This window comes from Natator depressus, chromosome 3 (assembly GCF_965152275.1).
Source record: "Natator depressus isolate rNatDep1 chromosome 3, rNatDep2.hap1, whole genome shotgun sequence".
Lineage (NCBI taxonomy): Eukaryota > Metazoa > Chordata > Testudines > Cheloniidae > Natator > Natator depressus.
The window spans coordinates 184,385,426-184,404,093 of NC_134236.1; the positions used below are offsets into that span (position 1 = coordinate 184,385,426).

At 44.0% G+C, this 18,668-nt stretch overlaps 1 protein-coding gene across 3 annotated transcripts in view; it reads left to right on the forward strand.

Moving 5' to 3' along the window:
- EML6 (EMAP like 6) overlaps positions 1 to 18,668 on the forward strand; it is a 340,990-nt gene that overhangs the window by 198,931 nt on the left and 123,391 nt on the right. For all 3 annotated transcript variants that reach the window (XM_074949464.1, XM_074949465.1, XM_074949466.1), the window contains one exon: positions 18,504 to 18,597. In XM_074949464.1, coding sequence (XP_074805565.1) covers positions 18,504 to 18,597 — 94 coding nt within the window. The remainder of the gene's footprint in view (positions 1 to 18,503; positions 18,598 to 18,668) is intronic.

Genomic DNA, 18,668 nt, shown 5'->3' on the forward strand with positions numbered 1-18,668 from the left:
TAAAACACAGAGGATTCCCCTCTAGGCTCAACTTCAAAGTTACAAAGACAGGAATAAACCTCCCTCTTAGCATAGGGAAAATTCACAAGCTAAAAACAAAAGATGATCTAATGCATTTCCTTGCTATTACTTACAATTTCTGTAATTTTAGATGTATTACTTCAGGATCTTTTTAGGAGCTGGTTTACCTGCTTGGTCTCGCTCTCTCTCTCTCTGTCCCGAGAGGGAACAAACAAAGAGAGCACAAACAAAACCTTCCCCACCCTCCAGATTTGAAAGTATCTTCTTTCCCCATTGGTCCTTCTGGTCAGGTGCCAACTAGGTTAATTGAACTGATTAACCCCTTACAGATAAGTGATTCTGTACCTCTGGCCAGGAGGGATTTTATGTTACTGCATACATAAAGGTTGTTAGCCTTCCCTTTATATTTATGACACGCTCCCCAAATCACAGACGGTGCTGGACAGCCTGTTCCACACTGGCTGTGATTTCTTCCTGGAGCTCTAGAAGAAATCAGAGTTAATAAGACACATGCACCTTTAGATATACTACTGATTATATAAAAACTAACAATATTTCCCACATTTCAAGGATTATTTTAATTAGCTGATTCTGGGAAACACTTTGTTAGAAGCTCCTGAAATGTGTTGTATTTCAAAATCAAAATCTTGGAGAGCTAAACTCCACGGAAGAAGTTTTTTGTTATTTTCCTTGACGGTATGAAGCCACTTCAGCGCAGCATGGTCGGTTTGCAGGTGGAAACACCGTCCCCAAACATATGGGCGTAGCTTTTCCAGAGCGTACACAATGGCATAACATTCCTTTTTCATGACTGACTAGTTGCTTTCCCTCTCAGACAGTTTTTTGCTGAGAAACACAACAGGATGGAATCTTGATCCAGTCCGTCCTGCATTAAGACTGCTTCCACACCACGCTCGGACACATCTGTGGTTACTAGGAAAGGTTTGTCAAAGTCTGGGGCCCTTAGCACAGGGTCAGACATGAGTGTCGCTTTAAGCTGGTTAAAGGCCTTCTGACACTCTTCAGTCCACTGAACTGCATTTGGCTGTTTCTTTTTGGTCAGGTCGGTCAGTGGGGCAGCGATTTGGCTGTATTGCGGTACAAATCACCTGTAATATCCGGCCAAGCCTAAGAAGGATTGGACCTGTTTCTTTGACTTTGGGACAGGCCACTTTTGGATAGCATTCACTTTGGCCTGTAGGGTGTTGATAGTTCCTTGACCCACCTGGTGTCCAAAGTACATCACTCTGTTTAGGCCTATTTGACACTTTTTAGCCTTAACAGTTAGTCCTGCCTCCCTTATGTACTCAAAGATTTTTCGTAGATGCTCCAGGTGTTCTGGCCATGAATCACACAATATGGCCACATTGGCAAGGTAGGCGACTGCAGATTCTCCTAATCCCACTAGGAGACCATCTACAAGTCTTTGGAAGGTGGCGGGTGCATTCCGCAGCCTGAAAGGAAGCACATTAAATTCTTACAGCCCCTTATGGGTGATGAAGGCTGACCTTTCCTTGGCGGATTCATCTAGTGGTACTTGCCAGTACCCCTTGGTTAAGTCTAAGGTAGAGATGAACGGGATACATCCCAGTTTCTCCAATAGCTCATCTGTGCGTGGCATTGGATAGTTGTCTGGGTGAGTTATAGCATTTAGCTTACAATAGTCAATGCAAAAGCATATTTCCCATCTGGTTTGGGAACTACAACTACTGGAGATGCCCATGCACTTTCAGAGGGGCAGATTACATCCATCTGTAGCATGTCCTGGATCTCCTGTTCTACAGGAGTTTTAGCTTGAAAAGCCACCCGGTAAGGTTGGGCTCTAATTGGGCGAGCATTACCTGTGTCAATGGAATGGTATGCCAGTTCGGTCCATCCTGGGGTGGCTGAGAACATCGTCATGAAGCTAGAGCACAGCGCCTTGATCTGCTTGTGCTGCATACGTCTGAGGGTCATGGAGAGGTTCACCTCTTCCACGCCACCGTCACTTTTTCCTTCATAGTAGACACCTTCAGGCCACTCAGCGTCATCTCCTCCCTGGCCTGCAAACTGAAGAACCTTTAACTCTCTCGAATAGAAGGGCTTTAGAGAATTAACATGGTACACTTTAGGCTTTACGTTTGAGGTGGGGGATGCTATGAGATAGTTAACAGCTCCCAGGCGCTCTTGGACCGTAAGTGGCCCTTTCCACGATGCTTCTATCTTATGGGCCTGGAGCGCCTTCAAGACCATAACCTGGTCCCCTACTTTGAAGGAATGCTCTCTGGCATGTTAATTATACCAGGCCTTTGGCTCTTCCTGAGCATCTTTTAGGTTTTCTCTAGCTAGGGTTAAAGAGTATCAGAGGGTGTTTTGCAGGTTGTTTACAAACTCCAGAATGTTAGTTCCTGGAGATAGCGTAAAACCCTCCCATTGCTGCTGCACCAACTGTAATGGCCCCTTAACCTCATGGTCATATACAAGTTCAAATGGTGAAAAGCCCAAACTGGGATGTGGTACAGCCCTGTAGGCAAAGAGCAACTGTTGCAACACTAGGTCCCAGTCATTGGAGTGCTCATTTACGCATTTATATATCATGGCCCCCAAAGTTCCATTAAACTTCTCCACCAGACCATTTGTTTGATGGCGGTAAGGGGTGGCAACCAAGTGGTTCACGCCATGAGCTTCCCACAGGCTTTTCATGGTTCCTGCCAGGAAATTAGTTCCTGCATCTGTAAGGATGTCGGAGGGCCAACTTACCCTAGCAAAAATGTGTGTTAATGCCTGGCACACATTTTTAGCCCTGGTGTTGCTTAGAGCTACTGCTTCTGGCCATTGGGTGGCAAAATCCATGAAAGTCAGTGTGTACTCCTTTCCTCTGGGTGTCTTTTCCAGGAAAGGACCCAGAATATCCACAGCTACTCGCTGAAATGGAACCTCAGTGATGGAGAGTGGTTGAAGAGGGGCTTTGATCTGGTGTTGGGGTTTTCCCACTCTTTGGCACACCTCACAAGACTGGACATAGGTAGAAAAGTCCTTGCCCATTCCCTCCCAGTGGAATGACCTCCCCAAACGGTCTTTGGTCCTGTTCACCCCAGCATGGCCACTAGGATGATTGTGGGCTAAGCTTAAGAGCTTTACCCAGTACATAGTTGGAACTACCAACTGTCTTTGAGGATGTCAGTCCTCCTGGTGCCCACCAGAAAGAGCTTCCTTGTATAAAAGTCCTCTTTCTACAACAAACTGATTAGAAGAGCTGAGAGGTGTTGGGTTGCTCCGTGCCGGCATCCAAGCTTCCTGGAGGCTTTTGTCTGCTTTCTGCTCTGCCTGGAACTGTTCCCTTGATGCTGGATACATCAGTTCTTCATTGGATTGTGGAATTGGGCTTGGTCCCTCTGGAAGCGATGTAGGCGATGGGATTGTTTCTGTTGTCTGTGAACTGCTTTCCGCTGGTGCACTACGTTGTATTTCAGGCTCCGGCTAAACCTCTTGTGCAGGCTTGGCGGCTGCTGCCGGTGCAGGCTTGGTGGTGCCCTCTGGTGTTGGAGTTGCAGACGGGGTTGCAAGCACTGAATTCAGTGCTGGCAATGATTCTGGTGCTGGATGCTCCGCCACTTCTGGTTCTGGGACTGGTTCTGGCTGGGTCTCTGCGACTGGATCCACTATTGTTGTCTCAGACATTGGCATGGAGTCTCTGGTAACACAGACTGGGCCCTTGCAGAAGGCTCAGGACCAGAGCGAGATGTGAAGGCTTGCTTACCCTGGCTGCAGGTGACCATTCCCACCCTCTTGGCTAGCTTCACATTGTTGGCCAAGTCTTCCCCCAGCAGCATGGGAATGGGATAATCATCATAGACTGCAAAAGTCCACATTCCTGACCAGCCCTTGTACTGGACAGGCAACTTGGCTGTAGGCAAGTCAAAAGAGTTTGACTTCAAGGGTTGAATCGTCACTTGGACCTCTGGGTTGATGAATTTGGGGTCCACTAAATATAGCTGACACCTGTGCTCCAGTCTCCCTCCACGCAATAACCTTCTTCCCGCCCACACTCACAGTTTCCCTTCACTCTGAGGGTATTTGGGCCTGAGGACCTTTGGTGTGACCCTAGTGCAATGAACTGCAATCTGTTGGGGTTCTTGGGGCAGTTGGCCTTTACATGCCCCAGCTCGTTACATTTAAAACATCACCCAGCTGACTGGTCATTGGGGCAAGGTAGGTTGCTGGAGAATGGTGTGGTAGGACGAAAAGGTATCTGGGGTTTTCCTTGGTGTGTAGGTGGGGCCTTGGGCTGCCCTGGGTGGTATGGTGTGGTCTCGGGGTGTCCCTTCTGGTATCTGCCCAAACTGCGACCAGGGTTGTTCCTCTCTGCTACCTTCAACTGTTTCGTTCTGATTTGCCCCACCTCGCTGGCGGTCTGGGACTGCTCGTATTGATCAGTATAAGAAGCAAGACTTTCTGCTGAGTCCAGTTTCGTATCCCATAAACACTGTTTTACATCATCAGTGGTCATAGTCAGGAACTGCTCCTGTATAACCAAATCATACATCCCTTCAAAGCTAGTTACACCTCTTCCTTTGACCCATTTATCTAACAGATTCTTCATCTGGCTTACATAAGCCACATTACTTAGTCCAGCCCCTCTCTTAAGGGCTTTACATTTTACTCTGTAAGTTCAGGTGTAATTTGAAATTGTTTTAAAACCAAATCCTTAAATTTACCATAGTCAGAAGCATCCTCAATAGACATCTTGTAGAATATGTCCAGAGCTCTTCCAGTCAATTTTGCTACCAATGTGGTCATCTTTTGATCTTCAGGAATTGCATGGAGGATGCACAGTCTCTCAAAGGTGATGAAATATTCAGCAATATCACTGGATTCATCATATTGTGGACATAGTCACTCTCATTTATCCGATGAAGTGAGCTGTAGCTCACGAAAGCTTATTCTCAAATAAATTCGTTAGGCTCTAAGGTGCCACAAGTACTCCTTTTCTTTTTGCGAATACAGACTAACACGGCTGCTACTCTGAAACCTCTCATTTATGGATTTTTGGGAAAGTGGAGCCAGCTGCTGACGGGTTCCATCTTTTCCACTCCATCACCTCCAGTTCATGCTTCCTCTCTCTTTCTGCCTCCTTCTGAGCATGCTGCCTCTCTCTTTCCTTCTCCTCCAGTTCATGCTGCCGCTCTCTTTCCCTTTCCTCCCTAGCAGCTTTTTCTCTGATCACTTGTGCATCAATCTCCATCTGTTTGAATTCCAGTTGTCTTTCATGTTCCTTCTTTCTTTCCTCAGCTTCCAATCTGGCTAATTCCAGTTTTTTCTGGACCTCACTTTCTGTCATATTGGCTAACCTTCCTTTCCTTACCGCAGCCTAGCCCAAGAGCTAGAAAAGAAAAAAAAACAGATTGTGAATTCCCTTGCTGTAGCTTAACTCCTCTGCCTACAGGCGGAAAAACAAAACAAAACAAACAAAAAAACAAACAAACAAACAAAAAAACTCCAGCTGCTCTCAGCTAAGAAAAAAAAAGTGTCCTTAAAAAAAAACCTCCCTGGTTTTCAAGCAGCTAAAAGGAAAAAATGTTTCCTTTTTAAAATCCTGAGGTCTGTGCTTCTGGTTCAAAATGATCCCACCATGCTGCCACCATGTCAGGGTTCCCTCCCCACTCTGAACTCTGGGGTACAGATGTGGGGACCCGCATGAAAGACCCCCTAAGCTTATTTCTACCAGCTTAGGTTAAAAACTTCCCCAAGGCACAAATCCTTTCCTTGTCCTTGGGTGGTATTGCCGCCACTACCAAGTGATTTAGACAAAGATTCAGGAAAAGGTCCCCTTGGAGTCCCTATTTCCCCAAAATATCCCCCCAAACCCCTTCAGCCCCTTTCCTGGGGAGGCTTGAGAATAATATCCTCACCAATTGGTACAATGTGCACACAAACCAAACCCCTTGGTTTTTAGGACACTGAAAATCAATCAGGTTCTTAAAAGAAGAACTTTATTTAAAAAAAAAAGTAAAAGAATCACACCTGCAAAAATCTTAATGGAAAGTACTTTTTACAGGGTAATAAAAAGATTTTAAAACACAGAGGATTCCCCTCTAGGCTCAACTTCAAAGTTACAAAGACAGGAATAAACCTCCCTCTTAGCATAGGGAAAATTCACAAGCTAAAAACAAAAGATGATCTAATGCATTTCCTTGCTATTACTTACAATTTCTGTAATTTTAGATGTATCATTTCAGGATCTTTTTAGGAGCTGGTTTACCTGCTTGGTCTCGCTCTCTCTCTCTCTGTCCTGAGAGGGAACAAACAAAGAGAGCACAAACAAAACCTTCCCCCCCTCCAGATTTGAAAGTATTTCCCCATTGGTCCTTCTGGTCAGGTGCCAACTAGGTTAATTGAACTGATTAACCCCTTACAGATAAGTGATTCTGTACCTCTGGCCAGGAGGGATTTTATGTTACTGCATACATAAAGGTTGTTAGCCTTCCCTTTATATTTATGACACCCCCAACTCCAGAGGCTTGAATTATTTAATTCAAAGTGCAACAGCTTCAACAGGAGAGACTAGGGGAGACCCACATCAGAATGTCCTGTATCTCTTCATTCACAGAATAAGAAATCTGAGCACCTAATTCAGGTTTTGTGAATCCTAGTGAATTGTTAGGTATAATTGTGCATATCGTCACAGTGCCAAATGCCTTTGTGAATTTCACCCTCTGTCCCTCAGGTCCCGAGCTGTCAAATGGAAGAATAGTACCTCCCTGTCATAATTATAAAGGGAAGGGTAACCACCTTTCTCTATACAGTGCTATAAAATCCCTCCCGGACACAGGCAAAATCCTTTCGCCTCTAAAGGGTTAAAAAGCTAAGGTAACCCCGCTGGCATCTGACCCAAAATGGCCAATAAGGAGACAAGATTCTTTCAAATCTGGAGGGGGGGACAAAGGGTTTTGTCTGTCTGTGTAATACCTTTGCCGGAAACAAATCAAGAATGCAAGCCTTCCATCTCCTGTAAAGTTAGTAAGTAATCTAGCTAGAAAATGCATTAGATTTTCTTTTGTTTTTTGGCTTGTAAAATTCACTGTGCTGGAGGGAATGTGTATTCCTGTTTTTGTGTCTTTTTGTAACTTAAGGTTTTGCCTAGAGGGATTCTCTATGTTTTAAATCTAATTACCCTGTACATTCTAATTTTTCAGAGGTGATTCTTTTACCTTTTCTTTAAATAAAATTCTTCTTTTAAGAACCTGATTGATTTTTTTATTGTTCTTAAAATCCAAGGGTTTGGGTCTGTGTTCACCTGTACCAATTGGTGAGGATATTATTATCAAGCCTTCCCCAGGAAAGGGGGTGTAGGGCTGTCATAAATATAAAGGGAAGGGTAAACACCTTTAAATCCCTCCTGGCCAGAGACAAAAACCCTTTCACCTGTAAAGGGTTAAGAAGCTAAGACAACCTCGCTGGCACCTGACCAAAATGACCAATGAGGAGACAAGATACTTTCAAAGCTGGAGGGGGTGGGGGGGCAAAGGGTTCTCTCTGTCTGTGTGTGTGTTGCTTTTGCCGGGACTAGAGCAGGTCAGAACTCCTGTAAAGGATTAATAAGCAATCTAGTTAGATATGTGTTAGATTCTGTTTTGTTTAAATGGCTGATAAAATAAGTTGCGCTGAATGGAATGTATATTCCTGTTTTTGTGACTTTTTGTAACTTAAGGTTTTGCCTAAAGGGATTCTCTGTGTTTTGAATCTGATTACCCTTAAAGGTATTTACCATCCTGATTTTACAGAGGTGATTCCTTTACTTTTTCTTCAATTAAAATTCTTCTTTTAAGAACCTGATTGCTTTTTCATTGTTCTTAAGATCCAAGGGTTTGGGTCTGTGTTCACCTATGCAAATTGGTGAGGATCTTTATTAAACCTTCCCCAGGAAAGGGGATGTAGGGCTTGGGGGGATTTTTGGGGGAAAGACGTTTCCAAGTGGGTTCTTTCCCTGTTATATTTGTTAGACGCTTTGTGGTGGCAGCAATAAAGTCCAGGGACAAAAGGAAAAATAGTTTGTACCTTGGGGAAGTTTTAACCTAAGCTGGTAAAAATAAGCTTAGGGGGTCTTTCATGCAGGTCTCCACATCTGTACCCTAGAGTTCAGAGTGGAGAAGGAACCTTGACATGGTGGCAGAGCGGTGGGATCATTTTCAGATCATTTTGAACCGGAAGCACAGCAGGATTTTTAAAGGTTTTGTAAAAGGTGATTGCAGCTGTAGATTCTCTCTCTCTGCCTGGGGGACAGAGCAGCAGGCATAACAAAAGGATTTTTCTGTAGGCTGAGAACAGCTATCAGGAAAAAAAAGGTATCAGGTTACGGCACAGCAAAATTTTACAAGCCAGTTTTTTTGTTTTGTTTTGTTTTCTTTCTAACTCTCGGGTGTAAAGTTAGTTAAAAACAGAGAGGTTAGGATGACAGACTGCACTGTTCAACAGAAGTTGTAATTAGCCAGCTTTGAGGCTGAGGAAAAACAAAAGGAACATGAAAGACGGGTATAACTCAGAAAGATGGAAATGGAGGCAAAGGAAAAAGAAACGGAGGAGAAGGAAAAAGAGAGGAAGCATGCACTGGAGATGGAGAAGGCAAAGGCTCAGCAGAATATACCGAATAACGCTAACAATCCTTCCCCAGCAATCCACAAATGGGAGCGACTATGTCCACAGTATGATGAATCCAGTGATATTGCTGAATATTTTCTCACCTTTGAGAGACTGTGCACACTCCATAAAATTCCTGAAGCTCACAAGATGACCACATTCGTCGCAAAATTGACTGAAAAAGCTCTGGACATATTCAAGATGCCTATTGATGAGGCTTCTGACTATAATAAATTCAAGGATTTGGTTTTAAAACAATTTCAAGTTACACCTAAAACTTACAGAGTAAAATTTAAAGCCCTTAAAAGAGGATCTGGACTAAGTAATGTGGCTTATGTAAACCAAATAACAAATCTGTTTGATAAATGGCTCAAAGAACGGGATGTAACTAGCTTTGGAGAAATGTGGAATTTAATGATACAGGAGCAATTCCTGAATATGTCCAAGGATGATATAAAACAGTGTTTATGGGATAAGAAAATAGACTCAGCAGGAAGTCTTGCTTCTTATGCTGATCAATACGAGCAGTCCCAGACTGCCAAAGAGGCAGGGCAAACCAAAACAAAACAAGTGGAGGGAGGAGAGAGGAACAACCCTGGTCGCAGTTTGAATGGATACCAGAAGAAACACCCTCAAACTACACCCTACTACCGGGGGCAGCCCAAGGCCCCAACTACACCCCAAGGAACCCTCCGGACACCTTATCGTCCCACCACACCATTCTCCAGCAACCCACCTCGCCCCAGTGACCCGTCAGCTGGACGATGTTTTAAATGTAATGAGCTGGGGCATGTAAAGGCCAACTGCCCCCAAAACCCCAACAGATTACAGCTCATTACACCGGGGTCCCACAAAATGTCCTCAGGCCCAGATGCCTCCCAGATACCCTCAAAGCAGAGGAAAACTCTAAGTGTGGGCAGGAAAAAGGTTACAGCATGGAGGGACACTGGAGCACAAGTGTCAGCCATCCATGCTTCCTTAGTGGACCCCAATTTAATCAACCCAGAGGTCCAAGTGACGATTCAACCCTTCAAGTCAAACTCTTTTGACTTGCCCACAGCCAAGTTGCCTGTCCAGTACAAGGGCTGGTCAGGAATGTGGACTTTTGCAGTCTATGTTGATTATCCCATCCCCATGCTGTTGGGGAAAGACTTAGCCAATCATGTGAAACTAGCCAAGAGGGTGGGAATGGTCACCCGCAGCCAAGCTAAGCAAGGAACCTTAACATACCCTACCTCACATGGATGCTGTGAGGTAAAAATACATTTTAAAAAGAAAAGGAGTACTAGTGGCACCTTAGAGACTAACCAATTTATTTGAGCATAAGCTTTCGATGCATCCGATGAAGTGAGCTGTAGCTCACGAAAGCTTATGCTCAAATAAATTGGTTAGTCTCTAAGGTGCCACTAGTACTCCTTTTCTTTTTGTGAATACAGACTAACACGGCTGCTACTCTGAAACCTACATTTTAAAAGACTGTGAAGTCCTCAGATACTATTGTAATGAGGTCATACAAGTACTTTATATTGTAGACATGATAGCTAACACATATTAAAACACAACTTGTGTCAAGGTTCCTTCCCCACTCTGAACTCTAGGGTACAGATGTGGGGACCTGCATGAAAAACCTCCTAAGCTTATCTTTACCAGCTTAGGTCAAAACTTCCCCAAGGTACAAAATATTCCACCCTTTGTCCTTGGATTGGCCGCTACCACCACCAAACTAATACTGGTTACTGGGGAAGAGCTATTTGGACACGTCTTTCCCCCCAAAATACTTCCCAAAACCTTGCACCCCACTTCCTGGACAACATTTGGTAAAAAGCCTCACCAATTTGCCTAGTTGACTACAGACCCAGACCCTTGGATCTTAAGAACAATGAACAATCCTCCCAACACTTGCACCCCCCCCCTTTCCTGGGAAATGTTGGATAAAAAGCCTCACCAATTTGCATAGGTGACCACAGACCCAAACCCTTGGATCTGAGAACAATGAAAAAGCATTCAGTTTTCTTACAAGAAAACTTTTAATAAAAATGGAAGTAAATAGAAATAAAGAAATCCCCCCTGTAAATCAGGATGGTAGATACCTTACAGGGTATTTAGATTCAAAACATAGAGAACCCCTCTAGGCAAAACCTTAAGTTACAAAAAAGATACACAGACAGAAATAGTTATTCTATTCAGCACAGTTCTTTTCTCAGCCATGTAAAGAAATCATAATCTAACATGTACCTAGCTAGATTAGTTACTAAAAGTTCTAAGACTCCATTCCTGGTCTATCCCCAGCAAAGACAGAATATAGACAGACACACAGACCCTTTGTTTCTCTCCCTCCTCCCAGCTTTTGAAAGTATCTTGTCTCCTCATTGGTCATTTTGGTCAGGTGCCAGCGATGTTACCTTTAGCTTCTTAACCCTTTACAGGTGAGAGGAGATTTCCCCTGGCCAGGAGGGATTTCAAAGGGGTTTACCCTTCCCTTTATATTTATGACAACTTGTTTTTCTAGTCTAGACATGGACTGTACATGTAAGATACAGCTTGCAGGGGAGAGGCTTAAGGTGATGGCTGACAACCACACAGGTGTGAGATCCTTGACAATTGGTTTCCCGTTGTCAAGATATGCAGTGCCCTCTACTCTGCTCCCGTTCTCACATTCATCCATCTATTAGTTAGTTGCTCTAACAATCACCTATGTGCCTTCTTCCACATGGTCCGCTATGCATGGTCCAGCCTTCCTGAGCTCATCCTCCAGGCCTCAACCTGTTCACATTTAAGTCCTTCTTAAACACCTATTTCTGTTGTAACCCATAATTAATCTAGTTGATTTGTATAGAAAATCCATTTTATAGTTCCCCTTCCTTGAAATATATTTACTTTGCTGTTTGTCCATCAAAGAACTCTTCAAGGCAGGCATCACCCCTTCTTATGTGTCCGGAAAATGCCTCGCATATTATGGGTGCTATCATAAACATATAATAATATCCAGAACAATAGAATGTTATAATGGATGTGGGAGCTCTCCCAGTATTTAGGTACTTAGTTCCACAAAACTGAGTTACTGGGAATGATATGTTGTTTTGCAAACAGTTACTGGATTTTTCAGCACAAAAGTCTGTTTCCTTTCGCATATAGTACAACAGGTACGCACATTTTTTCAGAATCCTTCATTGTGTCCTGCTCTGAAAATTCTGCCTACAAATTCATAGTCTCAAATTCATAGTCTCAAATGCCAATTGCAACTTGTTAGTTAAAGTGGAGTTCTGTTCTGCATGTAAAGCATAGTCTCAAATTCATAGCATAGTCTCAAATTCATAGCATAGTCTCAAATTCATAGTCTCAAATGCCAATTGCAACTTGTTAGTTAAAGTGGAGTTCTGTTCTGCATGTAAAGCAGGGATATTAATAAAGAATTTTTACAAAGAAACATTTCTTTATTGCTAGTCAATACTTCACTTGGAAACAAATCCTATTCTTAGCATACAGCTTGATAACCAGATGTGTGCTTAGGAGTTCTTCATGTACAGTGGGAGAATTAATTCTTACCCATGTTTAGAGAGCAGCAGTTGAGCTGTTTCACAATCGCTGCTGCATAAACCTATGTTGTTCTTCAAGTGATTGTCCACCCAGATTCCACTCTCAGTGCTCATGCCCCCATGCATTTGAGATTGGATTATTTTTGAATAGCAGTGCCTGTTGTTTCAATGGCTGTGCTCTGCATGCCTTCACATCCAGTGGAGTCTCATGAGAGACAGTTGAAGTAGGGAGTAGACTCCCTGCTACAACTCAGAGCAATGGAAGAAGTGTCCTTAGAATTCACAGGAAAGGACTTTCATTCCCATTACTTCCTACTTCCAAACAAGAAAGGGGGTTGGAGACCCATCCTCAATCTTTGCGGTCTCAACATGTTTATTCATCATTTCTAATTCTGCGTCATCAGCTAGCTTCCGTAATACCTTCCCTGGATCCTCTGGACTGATTCATAGCTCTCAACCTTCAGGATGCTTACTTTCATACCTCCATCTTCCTAGCCCACAGAAAGTACCTGAGATTCCTGGTAGGAGCATCTCAATACCAATATAGAGTCCTGTCTTTTGGGTTCTCAGGAGCTCCTCAGGTCTTCACTGAAGTCCTGTCTGCACATCTTTGTAGGTGAGGAATACAGGTTTATCCTTATGTAGATGACTTGGTGGTTCAGGGAAAATCCCTACAGCAGGAAACCGACTAGACTTATTAGAATCATAGAAGATTAGGGTTGGAAGAGTCCTCAGGAGGTCATCTAGTCCAACCCCCTGCTCAAATAAGGACCAACACCAACTAAATCATCCCAGGTAGGGCTTTGTCAAGCCGGGCCTTAAAAACCAGTAAGGATGGAGATTCCACCACCTCCCTAGGTAACCCATTCTAGTGCTTCACCACCCTCTTAGTGAAATAGTTTTTCCTAATATCCAACCTAGACCTCCCCCACTGCAACTTGAGACCATTGCTCCTTGTTCTGTCATCTGCCACCAATAAGAACAGCCGAGCTCCATCCTCTTTGGAACCCCCCTTCAAGTAGTTGAAGGCTGCTGTCAAATCCCCCCTCACTCTTATTTTCTGTAGACTAAATAAGCCCGGTTTCCTTAGCCTCTCCTCATAAGTCATGTGCCGCAGCCCCCTAATAATTTTTGTTGCCCTCTGCTGGACTCTCTCCAATTTGTCCACATCTTTTCTGTAGTGGAGGGCCCAAAACTGGGTGCAATGCTCCAGATGTGGTCTCACCAGTGCCGAATAGAGGGGAATAAATCACTTCCCTCGATCTGCTGGCAATGCTCCTACTAATGCAGCCCAATATACCATTAGCTTTCTTGGCAACAAGGGCACACTGTTGACTCATATCCAGCTTCTCGGGCATTGTAATTCCCAGGTCCTTTTCTGCAGAACTGTAGCCAGTTGGTCCCCAGCCTGTAACACTGCATGGGATTCTTCCATCCTAAGTGCAGAACTCTGCACTTGTCCTTGTTGAACCTCATCAGATTTCTTTTGGCCCAATCCTCCAATTAGTCTAGGTCACTCTGGACCCTATCCCTAGCCTCCAGCGTATCTGGATAGAGTACCCCCCAGCTTAGTGTCATCCGCGAACTTGCTGAGAGTGCAATCCATCCCATCATCCAGATCATTAATGAAGATGTTGAACAAAATTGGCCTTAGGACTGGCTCCTAGGGCACTCTGCTCGCCTGTCAATGGATGGATTAGATCCTCCATCTGTTTACCTCACTGGGGCTAAAAGTCAACAAGGAAAAGTCCATTTTGACCCTGACTCAGACCATGCAGTTCATTGGTGCCGTATTAAATTCCAAATGATGATAGGCCAGAGCATTTTGGACATTTCCCAGAACACCAATGAGATGTGCCTCAAAGTCATGTGACACATGGCATCTTGTGCCTTTGTTACACAGCATGCTATACTTTGCCTTTAGCCTCTGCAAGGATAGTTGAGATCAGCCTATCCACCAAACAGACACAGCATGAACCTGTTGGTCATAGTTGCTCTAGAAGTCCTATTCTCATTAAATTGCTGGACAGAACCACTTCAGCTGTGCAATGGAATTCCTTTCTTGGTGCCTCTTCCTACCTGGGCCTTGGTGATGGATGCCTACACAGAAGCATGGGAAGCTTGTCTCGAACAAGTCAGGATTCAATTATTATGGTCTCCATGGAAAGCCATGCTACATATAAATGTCCTGGAGCTCAGAGCCATATGGTTGGCATGCAAAGCCTTTTTACCCCTTCCCTAAGGCCTCACCATTCAAATGCTGACAGACAACATCACTGCAATGTACTATATCGATAAACATGGTCAGGGAGGGGACACATTTCTCCCTCTCTCCCCCAACACACAGTGTGTCAAGAGACAACACAACTTTGGAACTGGTGCATACTTCACCATTTTACACCAGTAGCCCTCTACCTACTTGGGCTACAAAACCAACTAGTGGATCAATTCAGTAAGGATTTTTCAGTGAATCACAAATGGTCCCTCAACGACTCAGTCTTCCATGACATCATCTTCAGGTGGGTTTACCTATTTGTGCCCAGAGGGGGCACAAGCCTGGGTTTGCTGACAGAAGCTTTTCTTCTCTCATGGGCACCAGGACTATTCTGTGTCTTCCCACAGATTTCTATGATACCCAGAGTTCTTCGAAAACTACAACAGAATGCAGGCCATGTGATCATGGTAGCCCCTGCATGGACCTGGCAGTTTTGGTTCTCCATCCTGGTGAATCTATCGTACCACTTCTCTCTGACTTAGTTTCCCACCACTAAGGCCAGATCCTGCACCCAGCTCCAGCAGGACCACCCAGGTGGTGGCTGAATGACTTCATTAAAGAGGAGCTGCTCATCTGAATTAAAAAACATCTTGTTACAAAGCAGAAAAACCTTCAACCAGAATGACCTACAGGGCTAAATGGGGGAGATTTTCTATCATGGTGGTTCAGCAGCAGCTTTTGCCATTGACAATCTCAGTCCTGACTCTTTTGAACTATTTCCTTACTCTGAAGCAATCTAGACTTTGTTAGTTCAATCAGGGTACATTTAACAGTGATCTCAGCAAATAACCCTCCAGTTCAGAGTTACACTATATTTTCACATCCCTTGATGGGGAGATTTTTTTAAGGGTCTCACTCATGTCTTCCCATCTATTGGGTAGCTTCCCTCTTCCTGTGAATTCAACTTAGTTGTCATTCAGTTAATGGGACCCAACCCCCTTTGTACTCTTGGCAACCTGCTTTCTTTACTACCTGTCAATAAAAATGGCCTTTCTGTGGCTACTACTTCAGTTAGTAGAGTGGCAGAAAGTCAGTCCCTTATGCCGGTCCCACTTTACACCATATTTCATAAAGACAAGGTCAACCTTAGGCTGTACCCCAAGTTCCTTCTTAAGGTAGGCTTGGATTTTCACCTCAGTCGTATATATCTGCCTACCAGTTTTCCCCCAAAACCTCATTCCACCCCAGGCAAAACAAAACTTCATACCGTAGACTTGGTGAGGCTTTATCCTTTTATTTGGAAGTCATTTAGATCCTCTCCCAGACTGTTTGTGGCTTTCATAAAAAGGGTTACTGGGCAACCTATTTCCATGCAGAGGTTATCTAAATGGGTTTCAGATCATATTAAGAATTGCTATCAGATAGATAAGAAGTATCCTCCCAGTTACATTAGAACCCAGTCCACTAAGGCTCAGGCAGTCTCTGCCACTTGCTTGGGTAATATACTAATATCTGAAATATGTAGGGTGAAACCTGTAACTCTGTTAATACATTTACTTCCCATTATACCCTGGTACAGACTTCCAGATTGGATAGCCAACTCTAATAATGCAGTCCTGCAGTCGCTCTTTAAGTAGGACGTCTCTTTCCACCTTGAGGCTTGAGATAACTGCTTGCCAGTCACCAAGAGTAGAAGCTGTATGGGCAATCACTCAAAGAAAGAATGGTTACTTTACAGTAACTGTGGTTCTTCGAGATATGTTTTTGCTTTTTTTGCCTCTGTCTTCATGAACAAGATCAGCTCCCAGACTACTGCACTGGGCAGCACAGTATGGGGAGGAGGTGACCAGCCCTCTGTGGAGAAAGAAGTGGTTCCGGACTATTTAAAAAAGCTGGATGAGCACAAGTCCATGGGGCCAGATGCACTGCATTGGTGGGTGCTAAAGGAGTTGGCAGATTGCAGAGCCATTGGCCGTTATCTTTGAAAACTCACGGCAATCAGGGGAGGTCCCAGACAACTGGAAAAAGGCTAATGTAGTGCCCATCTTTAAAAAAGGGAAGAAGGAGGATGCGGGAAACTACAAGCCAGTCAGTCTCACCACAGTACCTGGAAAAATCATGGAGCAGGTCCTCGAGGAATCAATTTTGAAGCACTTAGAGGAGAGGAAAGTCATCAGGAACAGTCAGCATGGATTCACCAAGGGCAAGTCATGCCTGACTAACTTAATTGCCTTCTATGACAAGATAACTGGCTCTGTGGATGAGGGGAAAGCCATGGATGTGTTATTCCTTGACTTTAGCAAAACTTTTGACATGATCTCCCACAGTATTCTTGCCAGCAAGTTAAAGAAGTATGGGCTGGATGAATGGACTATAAGGTGGATAGAAAGCTGGCTAGATCGTCGGGCTTAACGGGTAATGATCAATGGCTCCATGTCTAGTTGATAGCCGGTATCAAGTGGAGTGCCCCAAGGGTTGGTCCTGGAGCCGGTTTTGTTCAATATCTTCATTAATGATCTGGAAGATGGCGTGGATTGTACCCTCAGCAAGTGTTTGCAGATGACACTAAACTGGGAGGAGTGGTAGATATGCTGGAGGGTAGGGATAAGATACAGAGGAACCTAGACAAATTAGAGGATTGGGCCAACAGAAATCTGATGACGTTCAACAAGGACAAGTGCAGAGTCCTGCACTTAGGATGGAAGAATCCCATGCACTGCTACAGACTAGGGACCGAGTGGCTAGGTAGCAGTTCTGCAGAAAAGGACCTAGGGGTTACAGTGGACGAGAAGCTGGATATGAGTCAACAGTCTGCCCTTGTTGCCAAGAAGGCTAACAGCATTTTGGGCTGTATAAGTAGGAACATTGCCAGCAGATCGAGGGACATGATCGTTCCCCTCTATTCAACATTGGTGAGGCCTCATCTGGACTACTGTGTCGAGTTTTGGGCCCCACACTCCATGGATGTGGAAAAATTGGAAAGAGTCCAGCAGATGGCAACAAAAATGATTAGGGGGCTGGAGCACATGATTGATGAGGAGAGGCTGAGGGAACTGGGATTATTTAGTCTGCAGAAGAGAGGAATGAGGGGGGATTTGATAGCTGCTTTCAACTACCTGAAAGGGGGTTCCAAAGAGGATGGATCTAGACTGTTCTCAGTGGTAGCAGATGACAGAACAAGGAGTAATGGTCTCAAGTTGCAGTGGGGGAGGTTTAGGTTGGATATTAAGAAAAACTTTTTCACCTTGAGGGTGGTGAAGCACGGAATGGGTTACCTAGGGAGATGGTGGAATCTCCTTCCTTAGATATTTTTAAGGTCAGGCTTGACAAAGCCCTGGCTGGGATGATTTAGTTGGGGATTAGACCTGCTTTGAGCAGGGGGTTGAACTAGATGACCTCCTGAGGTCCCTTCCAACCCTGATATTCTATGATTCTATGTTGACCCATAAAAATTCCATGGCCTACTCTTCTTCCCTAAGGACTAATTCAGAGTCCTATCTATATGGGATTCTTACTGGTGAAGGAAGTGAATTGCAGTTGAAGCTCCTTTATACCCTCAGCTGTGGCGGTTGTGAGGTTATGCAGGTTCAGGCATGGCCCCCGTGGAATTGCTATTCAAAAATAATCTGATCTCACATGAATGAGAGAGTGGAATCTGTATGGACAACACCTCTTGAAGAACCACAGTTACTACAGGGTAAGTAACCATTCTTTCCTCCTATATCCCTTTTCATGGTGGTCAATCGGCTAATGGATCAAATAGTTACACACAAGACTTGCAGCTGGTGTGCTCTTAAATCTACTCTCCATGGTAGAGTGAATGGTTTCTCCATGTAGCTGTATAGACCCTTGCACATTTCTCAAATCCTAACCTCAACCCGGCATAATACAACTGTACCATTCTGTTGCGTTCAAGGCCTTTTGTTTCAAGTCAGAGGATCAAGAATTGTAAAAGTACTTTCAGTGTAAAAGTACTTGACTATGTATTTGTTGCCCACCGTAAAACATTCCATTTTGTTATGACTGCTTTGAAATTCAATTTGCAGTATATTTGTTGTGTTGTACAAACTGTTAATGAAATATCACCTTTGATATTGTATATTATTTTTGTACAGCTGATGGGAAGTTTTTGGCATCTATTGGGTTAGATGATAATCACAGCATTGTATTCTGGGATTGGAAAAAAGGAGAAAAGATAGCCACAACAAGGTAAGAATATTTCCAAGTGCAAACATGATCACTGCCTATTCTGATCACTATTTTACCTTGTTCTGTATAAT